The sequence below is a fragment of the Heteronotia binoei genome, chromosome 18 (genome assembly GCF_032191835.1).
Source record: "Heteronotia binoei isolate CCM8104 ecotype False Entrance Well chromosome 18, APGP_CSIRO_Hbin_v1, whole genome shotgun sequence".
Lineage (NCBI taxonomy): Eukaryota > Metazoa > Chordata > Lepidosauria > Squamata > Gekkonidae > Heteronotia > Heteronotia binoei.
This window is the reverse complement of record NC_083240.1, coordinates 38,034,363-38,047,613: the sequence shown is the minus strand read 5'-3', so window position 1 is coordinate 38,047,613 and position 13,251 is coordinate 38,034,363. Positions and strand designations below refer to the sequence as shown.

The 13,251-nt window shown below is 51.2% G+C and overlaps 1 protein-coding gene across 1 annotated transcript in view; it reads right to left on the bottom strand.

Moving 5' to 3' along the window:
• TRPV3 (transient receptor potential cation channel subfamily V member 3) overlaps positions 1-10,957 on the bottom strand; it is a 46,663-nt gene extending 35,706 nt beyond the window's left edge. Inside the window, exons 1-4 of the mRNA XM_060258888.1 lie at positions 10,830-10,957; positions 4,303-4,335; positions 1,771-1,875; positions 609-695 (exon numbers count right to left, since the gene is read on the bottom strand). Of these exons, the coding sequence (XP_060114871.1) occupies positions 609-695; positions 1,771-1,875; positions 4,303-4,335; positions 10,830-10,957 (353 nt within the window). The remainder of the gene's footprint in view (positions 1-608; positions 696-1,770; positions 1,876-4,302; positions 4,336-10,829) is intronic.
• Positions 10,958-13,251: the final 2,294 nt, after the last annotated feature.

Sequence of the window (13,251 nt, the reverse complement as noted above, 5' to 3'; positions counted from 1 at the left end):
AGCAGCAATGTTCCCTCTAAACCAGGGGTGGCCAACGGTAGCTCTCCAGATGTTTTTTGCCTACAACGCCCATCAGCCCCAGCCAGCATGGCCAATGGCTGGGGCTGATGGGAGTTGTAGGCAAAAAAAAAATCCGGAGAGCTACCGTTGGCCATCCCTGTTCTAAACTGTGGAGTCTTGTGAGCAGAAATTGTACTTTGCGAGCTACTAGCAATAAAGTCGTGAGCTATTGCATACATTAGTTTGCACTGGAGCCGTTCTTTGTGAGCCAAGACAAAAATGTGTGAGCCAGAGGCTAAAAAACTGTGAGCTAGCTCACACTAACTCAGCTTAGAGGGAACACTGGTTAGCACTGACTTTGGTAAAGCATTAATTCTGCAGTGGACTCCCCCCCTCTTTAATATTTCACATAAAATTGCTTGATTTGTGGTTTGTGCAGAGTTATTTGTTGGCAGTCATGGCTAAAGAAATGCACAAATCGATGTCTGGCCCTCAGGGACCTTAATTTTAACTACGGTGGGGGGAAAGAAGATCAGTAAATCCCTCTCATCGTAACCTTTAATTTATCGGAAACCACAACGGCGGCAATACGTGACGGGCCAGCTCACCAACAGCTGTCTGCATTTGGCGTGTACTCCGTCATATCGTCTTGGAGAGACTGGGGAGAATCCATATCTTCGCAGTTGGCAGAGGCGCTGGACGACATCCAGAAGAGGAGAGAGAAATGCTACAGTCAGGGAACCGTCCGAGTGAATTACGCGGCGAATCAGTCAGCATCTGAGCACAAACCTTTTTTAATCTCCTCCTTCATTACCCCCTCTGCACGAGCGTTAAGATACAGCCTTTGGTTTTCATTTTAAATGCTAAGCTTTAGGGAAAAAACCAGTCGGGTAAGCACTGTTTCTTCACTTCGGATTAGGGATGCTATGCGACTGAATTTCACAGCCGCCGCTCGGGTGGGCACTTGGCAAAGGCCACACAAGCCTGGCAAAAAGCTCTCCTCCCAGCTCGGTCGATTTCCCAGGTCCCAAAGGAAGAAGTGGCTGGCAGAACCACAGAAAGTAAAGAGCAGGTGGGTTGTACTCTGCGAAAAGGGTTCAAAGGTTATTCTCGCTTGCTTCCAAAGTTGCTGCAACCAGAGGAGGAGGAAGGATTCCTCTCTCTCTACCTCATCCTCTCTCTCTCTACCTTGGCAGTGCGACTCAAAAAGCTACCACTTCCGAAGTGGCAGCAAATTTTTGAGCCACTCACCAGTCGCCTCCACGGCATCTGGAAGTGGAAGGGCGCAGGCGAGGCGCCTAGGCCGGGGTGGCCAAGGGTAGCTCTCCAGATGTTTTTTTGCCTACAACTCCCATCAGCCCCAGCCATTGGCCATGCTGGCTGGGGCTGATGGGAGTCGTAGGCAAAAAACATCTGGAGAGCTACCCTTGGCTACTCCTGGCCTAGGCGGTGTGAGACCTGGCTCTACCCCCAAAGTCTCCTGTCCTCACCCCCAAAAGTCTCCAGATATTTCTTCAGTCAGGCCTGGCAACCCTACTCAGATTTGGCTGTTCTACCCCCAAAATTATTTTTGGGGAAAGGGAGTCGTGGAGGGAAGGAGCTACAGCGGAAGGGACCGACAGAATCCTGCACCCAGCCCTAACCTAAGACAGGAGAAGGCACTGACGGGGTTGTGGGTTTGAGAGAAGCAGAGGGATGGCAACCCTGGTAGCTTTGTTCCCGCCTTGCGCTTGCAGTGTGAGAGAGGCACATGCCACAGTCCCTTCATACCATGGGCGGATGTTGGAGTCCATCGGTTTGGAGAAAACTGGCGGCGAGGTCCGATTCGGGGTGACGTTACTCTCCAAGCCTTCAATCTCGAGAAAAAAGTGGGAACTGTTGAACACATGATTGGATAAGAGCTCTATTAGTGCATAAGCAAAACCAGCAACGCAAGGCCTCTTTCTCATGGGCAAGCTCCATCCCCCATGGCCATCTCTGGTCAACATGGCTTGTGAGAAGTTTCTTTGCAGTCTTTAGGAAACTTTGTCCTACCATCTCTTGGCCAGCTGGAACCCACGAACATGAACCTTTTCCCTTTTCGTTTGAACACATACCCCATCCGGCACGGCACTGCTCGGCTGGCCTGTAGCTACAGTGGGGCCCGGAGGAGGGGCAGGCCCATCCTTTCAAATTCCCCTTCCAACTGTATGGCCCCTCCATTGGAGGGCCTCCAAGCTGTCCCCTTTGCTGATCGCCACTCTGAACAAGTATTATCATTGCTGCAGGTCTTCTCGCTTTCTGCTCTCCTTTTCCCTAACACAACATATAGAGCAGGGGTGGCCAATGGTAGCTCTCCAGAAGTTTTTTGCCTACAACTCCCATCAGCCCCAGCCAGCATGCTGGCTGGAGCTGATGGGAGTTGTAGGCAAAAAACTTCTGGAGAGCTACCATTGGCCACCCCGGTGTGTGCTTGTTTAGCTTGTGGATCTCAAGGCAGCTTACAGTGCCGAGAGCCCAGGGTCACCAAACCAGGTGCCCCCCCCCAAACAACAAATCCTGCTGTAGGCCCCACCTAGGCTTTCCAACCCTCCCGCCCTGGTGGGGGACCCCAGGATTTCCAGCCTCTTCCCCCGCTCCCCAAAAAAACGGAAGTGGGGGGAGGGGGGGAAACGGCGCCCAAGGAGCATGGCGAGCCGCCCCATCCCGGAGCGGGCGACGACGCCGCGCCGCTGCCGCCCCCTCCCCGCCCACCGCAGCTGCTCCTCCGAGATGGGCCCAGGCTGAGCCCATCTCGGAGGAGCAGCCACGGCGAGCGGAGAAGAGGCGGCAGCTGCGCAGCGGTGTTGCCCGCTCCGAGATGGGGCGGCTCGCCATGCTCCCCGGCGCCGTTCCCCCCCCTCCTCCCTAGCTCCACCCCAGTGTCTCCTGGCTCCACCCCCAAAGTCCCCAGATATTTCTGGAGTTGGACTTGGCAACCCTAGCTCCACCAAACATGAAATCCTGGCTACAGCCCTGCTGCCTGGGCCAAAACTGAGCCCATAGCATCCAAGTTGTGTTAAACCATGCAGAAAGGAGGGGCAAACTGGGCCAGAAGTTGGAGGAACTAGTGCCCTGAGACTGGGCATGCCAGAGGTCAAGCCTACGGTATTTATACCAGGCAGGGCGAATCAGGAGGCTTCATACTGCCAGCCAATCAGAGGGGCTGATGTCTGGCATACCCCATTGCCTTTGGTGCCTGAGCAAACTTATCATGTCCGATAGTCCCCCCGCTTCAGGATTATCAGAAAGAGGGGGGAGAGAAATGTCTGCACACAATCCCCAGTTGGGGGCAGGGGATCCCCAGGTTTGGAAGCCCTCCCCCGCTTCAGGATCATCAGAAAGCAGGGGGAGGGAGGGAAATGTCTGCTGGGCTCTCCATTATTCCCTATGGAGAACAATTCCCATAGTGTATAATGGAGAATTGATCCACGGTTATTTGAGGCTCTGGGGAGCGTGTTTTTTGAGGTAGAGGCACCAAAATTTCAGCATAGCATCCAGTGCCTCTCCTCAAAACACCCTCCAAGTTTCAAAATTATTGGACCAGGGGGTCCAATTCTATGAGCCCCCAAAGAAAGTGCCCCTATCCTTCATTATTTCCAACGGAGGGAAGGCATTTAAAAGGTGTGCGGTCCCTTTAAACGTGATGGCCAGAACTCTCTTTGGAGTTCATTTCTGCTTGTCACAACCTTGCTCCTGGCTCCACCTGCAGTGTCTCTTGGCTCCACCCCCAAAGTCTCCTGCCTCCACCCCCAAAGTTCCCAGATATTTCTTGAATTGAATTTGGCAACCCTAGTGGAACCAAACATCATACATATGACATTCTTTTGAGTTTGGGGCATGTGTGTGCGCCCACTGTACCTTTCTGCCTTTCATTAAGAAGTCTACGTGCAGCCAGACATGGTAGGGTAGCCACCCCCAGTTGGGGAATTTCCTGGAGATTTCAGGTTGAAGCCTGAGGGCTTGGGGAAAGTCTATTGTCACCCAAACCATCTTCCAAAGCAGCCATTTTCTGCAAGGGAACTGGCCTCTGCATTCTGGAGCTCAGTTATAATTCTGGGAGTTCTCCAGGCTCTTCCTGGACGTTGGCAACCCTTAGGCATTAGCTTGTTAATGTACGGTGGGGGAGTAAAGAAACTGCAGCTATTCACTGAGAAAAGCATTTCAGCTGGTTTCATCCGTAGACTTTATAAATGACCAATTGCCCAGTAAATAAAATCCCCCTGCCTGTTACCCACCACAGGTACCATTCAGAGAAATGCATGTCATGTAGCTCACACCTACCTGCCGAGGTTGGGGATGATGACGGCATTCTGCCTGGGCGGTGCATGCCAACAGAAGGGGAGGAAAAAAAAGCAGATTTGAATCAGGCCAGCAAAGCACAAATGAGAAGTACGATATTTTGGAGGTAGGGTTGCCAATCCCCAGGTGGGGGCAGGGGACCAACCCCAGTTTGGAGGCCCTCCCCACCTGCTTCAGGGTTATCAGAAAGCGGGGCAGTAGGGGGAATGTCTGCTGGGCACTCCATTATTCCCTATGGAGATCGATTCCCATAGTGTATAATGGAAAATTGATCTGCGGATATCTGGGGTTCTGTGGGGGGGCTGTTGTTTGAGGTAGAGGTACCAATTTTTCAGCATAACATCCAGAGCCTCTCCCCAAAATGTCCTCCAAGTTTCAAAAAGATTGGACCAGGAGGTCCAATTCTATGAGCCCCAAAAGAAGGAGCCCCCATCTTTCATTATTTCCAATAGAGGGAAGGCATTGAAAAGGCGTGCGGTCCCTTGAAATGTGATGGCCAGCACTCCCTTTGGAGTTCAATTATGCTTGCCACAACCTTGCTCCTGGCTCCACCCCCAATGTTTTGCAGCCACTACACCTGTATATCTGAACCTATGTGACAATCACAGCATAAGTCTAGCTGTCATCTGGTAGGAGGACTTCTGCCTTGCTGGTTGACTTTAGGCCTAGCCTACCTTACAGGGTTGTTGTAAGGATATATGTAGCTTGGGATCAGGAAAGCTGAAGGACTGCTTTGTCTCAGACATTCCTGTCCAGGAATTAAGATCACGGGGAGGAGCCCTTTTGACTGTCCCACCAGTCAAAGAAGCTCATCCAGTGCACAAAGCCTTTTTGGTGGTGGCCCCTCAATCGTAGAACAACCTCCCCAGAGAGGTGCACCTGGTTCCCTCACTTCCCATCTTTCAGAGACAGCTGAAGAAGGTCTTATTTAGGAGTGCATTGACTAATTTAGTTTTCATTTATTGGAAGTCCTAGCCGAGATTTTAAATTGTGGTCTTCTTTGTTTTTTTTTATCATCCTTGTCTTATTTGCTCTGCAAGCTGCCTTGAGTTTCACAAGGTGGCTACTAAACCTTTAAACCTATATGGCCTGCGACCTGCCTACCTTCGGGACTGCCTCTCCCCATATGTGACCCAGAGAGCACTCCGTTCGGGGTCTCAAAACCTCCTTAAGATCCCCGGGCTGAAAGAGACTTGACTGTCCATCACAAGAGACACAGTGTTTTCAGTAATAGCCCCTGCTTTGTGGAATGCCCTCCCTGAAAACATCAGGGCCCTGCAAGACCTGCCACAGTTCTGCAGGGCCTGTAAAACTGAATGATTTAAACTCGCTTTTAGTGGCTGAAGGGAGGTACATATTACTCCATGGCACCGATGATCCCACCAAATTATTATAACTGAATCAAGAACATCAGAGTAATCAGAAACTAGGGTTGCCAATCCCCAGGTGGGGGCAGGGGATCCCCCGGTTTGGAGGCCCTCCCCCGCTTCAGGGTCATCAGAAAGCGGGGGGAGGGGAGGGAAATGTCTCCCTGTGGAGATTTATTCCCATAGAAAATCATGGAGAATTGATCTGCAGGTATCTGGGGCTCTGGGGGGGCCTGTTCTTTGGGGTAGAGGCACCAAATTTTCAGTATAGCATCTAGTGCCTCTCCCCAAAATACTCCCCAAGTTTCAAAAGGATTGGACCAGGGGGTCCAATTCTATGAGCCCCAAAGAAGGTGCCCCTATCCTTCATTATTTCCTATGGAAGGAAGGAACTGAAAAGGTGTTCCGTCCCTTTAAATGTGATGGCCAGAACTCCCTTTGGAGTTCAATTATGCTTGTCACAGCCTTGATCTTGGCTCCACTCCTAATGTCTCCTGGCTCCACCCCCAAAGTCCCCTGGCTCCACCCCCAAAGTCACCAGATATTTCTTGAATTGGACTTGGCAACCCTATCAGAAACGCACATCTTGGTTTTAATGATTATAAACTGTATGATTGATTTTAATTGTCAAATCTGTTTTTTTATGTGGTTTAATTTGCTGTTGTTAGCCGCCCTGAGCCCGTCAGGGGAGGGCGGAATATAAATCTGATAAAATAAATAAAATAAAACGTGTCAGGGTGTCCCGCCATTTTAGATGTTAGGTTTTATATATTTTAAATTGGTCTTTTACTGTTTTGACTGTTGACTGTTTTTTATGATGTAACCCACCCTGAGCCTGTTCTATGGGAAGGGTGGGCTAAAAATCGAATCAAATAAAATAAATAAAAGGCTTCCAATAAATAATGGCAGAGAGGAGAATAATGTAAGACGCTTTGGGTCTCCACTGGAGAGGAAAGCAGGGCCTAAATGAAGTCAGTCAATAAAGAAATCTGAGCAGTGCTCTTTTTGTAGAAAAAGCCCCAAGGGGAGCTCATTTGCATATGAGGCCACACCCCCTGGCCTGGGAGCGCATGGCTTCTACATGGTGGGTTGGGCCTTTTGGAGCCCTGGCCGGTCCAGGTGGAGTTCTGCTCCTGGGGGCTCCAGCAGAAAAAATGTCCTGAATCTGAGTAGGGTTCCCAATCTCTAGGTGGGGTCAGGGGATCCCCCGGTTTGGAGGCCCTCCTCCCACTTCAGTGTCATCAGAAAGCGGTGGGGAGGGGAGGCAAATGTCTGCTGGGCATGCCATTATTCCCTATGGAGACCGATTCCCATAGTGGATAATAGAGAACTGATCTGTGTGTATCTGGGGCTCTGGGGAGGCTGCTTTTAGAGATAGAGGCACCAAATTTGCAGTGTAGCATCCAAGGCTTTTCCTCAAAACACCTCCACGATTCAAAACGGTTGGACCAGGGGGTCCAATTCTGTGAGCCTCCAAAGAAGGAGCCCCTATCCTTCATTATTTCCAATGTAGAGAAGGCATTTAAAAGGTGTGCGGTCCCTTTAAATGTGATGGTCAGAACTCCCTTTGGAGTTCAATTCTGCTTGTCACAACCTTGCTGCTGGCTCTACCCCCAAAGTCTCCTAGCTCCACTCCCAAAGTTTCCTGGCTCTACCCCCAAAGTTTCCTGGCTTTACCCCCAAAGTCCCCAGCTATTTCTTGAATTGGACTTGGCAACCCTAAATCTGAGGCTTTGGGTCTGGAAGGGGTCACCGCAACAGCCGAGGTGACAGCATGCTGGATGAAGTTGAGAGGCACATCTTGCTCTGAATCTAGCAATGCCAAGGTTGGGCAGCTCACGCCTGGCATTCCCACACCCCAGGCCTCAGTGTATGGATTCCAAAGCTCTGCGCTTTGGACGTTGCTCTGGGCACCAAAGCCTTGGCTGTTTATAGCCCATGGCGGGGTGCGTGGGCAGGGGAGAAAGCCAATGCGTCAGGGTGGCCTGCCAGGAAACAGGGTAGTTAAGGCAGCTTTTTGGAAAGCCCTGTGGAGCTGGCAGACTGGAACAAATGACTGAATATTGCTGGGAACAATTCAGAAAAAAACCCACAGAAGTATTTTTCACCCAGCAAAGCCAACTTGCAGATTCTCATATGAAGGAACACCCGGCAATGTCCTGCGCTTCCGCTCAAGGCCTGGGCAAAGAGAGGCTTGACAAGCTGGGCACAGAATTCAGCATCCACATCTTGCCTGCTTTTCTTGAAAGCAAGTTTCTGGCCCTCTGGGCTCTGATGGTTGGGGAGGGGGGTGTCGGCTCGGGGCTTTTTTTTTTTTTTTTTAAGCAGGAACGCAATTCCAGCTGGCTTGGCATCAGGGGTGTGTGGCCTAATACGTCAATGAGTTCCTGCTGGGCTTCTTCTTCCACATTGGGCCAGCGGGGGGAACCTCCCCCGACGTTGCCGGCGCGATGACGTTGACCGGAAGTGACGTCGCCACTCTCTAGACTTTCTTCGCGTGCACGTTGACGTCACCATTGAGTGATATCATCACGCCGGCAATGTCATGCGGCGGCCTCTCTAGGCATTTCCAGAAAAAAAAAACTCTATGGTTTTCCCAGACGCTCTAGCCATTTGGGAGGAAAATCTCTATGGTACGATAGGTGCCATAGAGTTTCCCCCTCCGAAATGGCTAGCGCATCCATGAAAACCATAGAGTTTCCCCGGAAATGCCTAGAGTGGCTGCCACATGATGTCGCCGGTGCGATGATGTCACTCGATGGTGACGTCAACGTGCAAGCGAAGAAAGTCCCCCGGCGGAGGCTGCAAGGGACTTGGCAACCCTACATGGTCCCTTGCTGCATATTCTCAAAGAGCTTTCTTTTCCCCCACGGGAAGGAACTCTCCAGCAAAAAACGGAATGAATTCTCTTGGCCCCAAAAGTCAGCGATGTTTTGAATTCCCCAAAATACAAAGCCAAGGCACCTGATGTTCATGTGGTCTTTCCGCTGCGCAGTTTGCCTCCAAGAAAGCCCTCCGTTATGGTTGTAAAAACACAACGAAGTAGAAAAGGAGCCTAGCTGCTCTGCGGACCATCACCCCCCTGTGCCAGCCACACACAAACTTCACAATTGGCAGCTGTCTCCGTTCAGAAACCCAGAAGCCGTTTTTTGCCTTTTCCTCGTGGAAGAGTCAACTCTGCCAGTCTCTGCTAGGTCATTTTCTGTTTCCTCCCACTGAATTTTTCCCATCGCTGCAATTTTTTGGTGTGACAGTTCCACATTGCTCTTTCCGCAATTCGCCATGGAAAAGTGGTGTCAAAGAAGCAACCAAAACGGGCCAGACAAAAAAAATATTCACTGCGATGACATCCAGGAATAAAAAAGATACCACAACTCCAGCTGCAAACTTTCCAGGGTCAGATCGCCACCTTGAGTCAGTGACATGCCCAGGTACACCCCAACACCCTGACCTAGTTGAGAAGGGCTTAGAAATGTAACCCTTCTGTGACCCCTGGAGAAGAAGACACCAATTTGGCGCATGAAGGAAAGAAGATGGGACAAGAGAGATGCTTCCCGGAAGTAAAATCCACCTGCCAGAGCCCTAGGTTTGAAAATATTGCAAAGGAATTTGAAGCAGGGAAGCAGGGAAACATGTAATTAAACCCAACCAGGGAGTGCATCTCTGCAATTAAGGCTCACGTGACCACTGTTGCTTGCGTAGAAGGAATGTGCTTTGCCACACCCCATGTCCCCAGAGCAAGGCGGAGAAGGAAGCATCCCCGCCCAGCCCCCTCCACACTGCCAACACCGGAGGATGGAATCTGGCAAATGAACCTGTGGCTTTCCACAGTTGTGCTGACATGCGCTTTCCCTGTGCACAGCTCTTCCTGCACTGCATGGCATAGCTCCAAGGCATGATTAAGAACCACGAAGCCCAGCCGGGGTACAGAGCCAGTTTTCTTTTTGGAATGATCCTTGTGGGATGTGCAAAAGGGAAGGCGAACTCTCCTGAGCAGTGCCAGCAGTAGGGTGCCAATCCCCAGGTGGGGGCAAGGGTTCCCCCAGTTTGGAGGCCCTCTCCCCGCTTCAAGGTCATCAGAAAGTGGAGGGAGGGGAGGGAAATGTCTGCTGGGCACCTAGGCTTCCCAACCCTCCCGCCCTGGCGGGGGACCCCAGGATTTCCAACCTCTTCCCCCGCTCCCCAAAAAAACGGAAGCGGGGAAGGGGGGGGGAAACGGCGCCAAGGAGCGCGGCGAGCCACCCCATCTCAGAGCGGGCGACGCCGCTCCGCGGCTGCCGCCTCTTCTCCGCTCACCGTAGCTGCTCCTCCGAGATGGGCTCAGGCTGAGCCCATCTTGGAGGAGCAGCTAAGATGAAGCCGAGAAAAGGCGGCAGCCGCACAGCGCCATCGCCCGCTCCGCCTCTGAGGTAAAAGCAGAGAAGGGGAGGCTGGAGGCAGGCCAGGAACGTGGCGAGCCGCGAATCTGGGTCCTTCTAGGAGGAGGAGCTACGGTGAGCGGAGAAGAGGCGGCAGCAGCGCAGCGGCCGCCCGCTCCGAGATGGGGCGGCTCGCCACGCTCCTTGGCGCCGTTTCCCCCCTCCCCCCTAGCTCCACCCCAGTGTCTCCTGGCTCCACCCCCAAAGTCTCCTGGCTCCACCCCCAAAGTCCCCAGATATTTCTGAAATTGGACTTGGCAACCCTATGGCCACCCCATGGAGACCAATTCCCATAGGGTATATTGGAGAATTGATCCATAGGTATCTGGGGCTCTAGAGGGGCTGTGTTTTGAGGTAGAGGCACCATATTTGCAGCATAGCATCCAGTGCCCCTCCCCAAAATACTCTCCAAGTTTCAAAACAATTGGACCAGGGGGTCCATTTCTATGAGCCCCAAAAGAAGGTGCCCATATCCTTCATTATTTCCAATAGAGAGAAGGCATTTGAAAGGTGTGCAGTCCCTTGAAATGTGATGGCCAGAACTTCCTTTGGAGTTCAATTACACATGTCATAATTTTGCTCCTGGCCACACCCCCAAAATCTCCTGGCGCCACCCTCAAAGTCCCCAGATATTTCTTGAATTGGAGTTGGCAGCCCTATCTCAGTCCTCCAAGTGAGCCACAGTTCTCCAGAGACCCCCCCCCCTTGTGCCATTGGGGCCTACCTTTTCTTTGGGGGGGTGCCTTCAGACGGCCTCTTCTCTGGCTGCCCGGAGGGTGGAGTCCCCGGGGGGTTCGCTTTCTTGCCCATCAAAGGAGCCATCTCTTTGTTCTCACTGTCGTCCTTGATCATCGTCCTGGAATGAATTGTCTAGTCAGTGAACTTTTCAATTTCATTTGGCATCCCAGTGAAAAGGTAAAGGTAGTCCTTTAAAGGCAAGCACCAATATTTTCCGACTCTGGGGTGACGTCGCATGACAACGTTTTCGCGGCAGACTTTTTATGGGGTGATCTGCCATTGCCTTCCCTAGTCATCTACACTTTCCCCCCAGCAAGCTGGGGACTCATTTTACCGACCTCAGAAGGATGGAAGGCTGAGTCAACCTGAGCCGGGTACCTGAAACCAGCTTCCGCCGGGGCTCTTATTGGCATCCCAGTAGATTAATACAAAATGGAGGCCCAAAAATATCTTGGATTCCATGATGGGGACTGCTTGGCCCCCCTCTCTCCTAAACCTGGATTACAGGGGTCCCTGATCTTTTTGAGCCTGTAGGCACCTTTGCAATTTTCAGAGGATGTAGTGGGCACAGCCACAAAATGGCCACCGTGGGAGCTGGAGCAAACCACAAAATGGCTGCCGTGGAGGTGAAGCCAACCACAAAGTATCAGAGACACTCAGGGCTTTTTTTTTCTGTAGCAGGAACTCCTTTGCATATTAGTCCACACTCCCCCAGATGCAGCCAATCCTCCAAGAGCTTACAGGGCTCTTAGTACAGGGCCTACTTTAAGCTCCAGGAGGATTGGCTACATCAGAGAGGTGTGGCCTAATATGCAAAAGGAGTTCTTGCAAAAAAAAAAAAAAAAAAGCCCTGGACACTAACTCAGAATGTACTGCTTACCAGTGACTCTTCAGCATTTCAAGCAAAAATTACGTTTAACAAGATGCCTTTCAGAGTGGTAAAGCTGCAGTACTGCAGTCTGAACTCTCTGCTCATGACCTGAGTTCGATTCTTGTCAATCATTTCAATGTGCTTATTCACAAATGTATAGATGAGCAGGAGTACAGGTGAGCATGCCTAGCAGCCTAGCAGTGTTCCCTCTAAGCTGAGTTAGTGTGAGCTAGCTCACAGTTTGTTTAGGCTCTGGCTCACACATTTTTGTCTTCAGTCAGGAAGAATGGCCCCAGAGCAAACTAATTTAGGCCGCAGCTCACAACGTTAACGCCAATAGCAGCTCACCAAGTAGAATTTCTGCTCACAAGACTCCACAGCTTAGAGGGAATCTTGGAACCTAGGAACCTTCCCCACCAGCCAGAATCCTTTAAGTAGGAGGCCTCAGCATACTTTTCTTCAGGAAAGGAACAGGGGATCCAACTGTTTGAGTTGAAACAGCATCTGAAGAGTCTTGTTGGGTCAGAGCAGGGCTCTGCCGAGACCTCCACCCTGGTGCTTGAAGCAGATGACCAGGTGCCCCCAAAATGCCAACAAGCAAACCCTGTCTCTGTTGTTGCCCCCCCCCACCCCCATAGAAGACTTTTCTTCTCTGATGGGTGATGTTGTCAGGTAGCTAGGGTTGCCAAATCCCCAGGTGGGGGCAGGGGATCCCCCGGTTTGGAGGCCCTCCCCCCACTTCAGGGTCATCAGAAAGCGGGGGGAGGGGAGGGAAAGGTCTGGTGGGAACTCTATTATTCCCTATGGAGATTTATTCCCATAGAAAATAATGGAGAATTGATCCGCGGGTATCTGGGGCTCTGGGGGGGCTGTTTGTTGAGGCAGAGGCACCACATTCTCAGTACAGCATCTAGTGCCTCTCCCCAAAATATCCCCCAAGTTTCAAAATGATTGGATCAGGGGGTCCAACTCTAGGAGCCCCCAAAGAAGGTGCCCCTATCCTTCATTATTTCCTATGGAAAGAAGGCATTGAAAAGGTGATGGCTCTTTAAATGCGATGGCCAGAACTCCCTTTGGAGTTCAATTATGCTTGCCACAGCCTTGATCTTGGCTCCACCCCTTATGTCTCCTGGCTCCACCCCCAAAGTCTCCTGGCTCCACTCCCAAAGTCCCCACTTATTTCTTGAATTGGACTTGGCAACCCTACAGGTAGCACTTGTAGAACTATAGTGCTATGATGAGTGACTGAGAGCTGTGTAAAGCCAGAATAAGGATTATGGGTGTTTTTACATTCAGTTTGAGCCAGAGTTTTAGAGTCTTCAATTCGCCTGCCGCTGTTACGCTTTAATTATTTCCCTTTTACATTTAAGTGTTTCTATTTGGGGCGGGGGTGTGTGTGTGTCTCTGATCAGAGGGCAGCCAGAATACCAGTGCTTAGTTCAATGTATACAATTGCTTGGAAATCGTGTCAACACTGCAAAAACAATACAAATTTAAATTACTAGAGGAGGCAATGGTATGTAAAAATTTTAAGTGC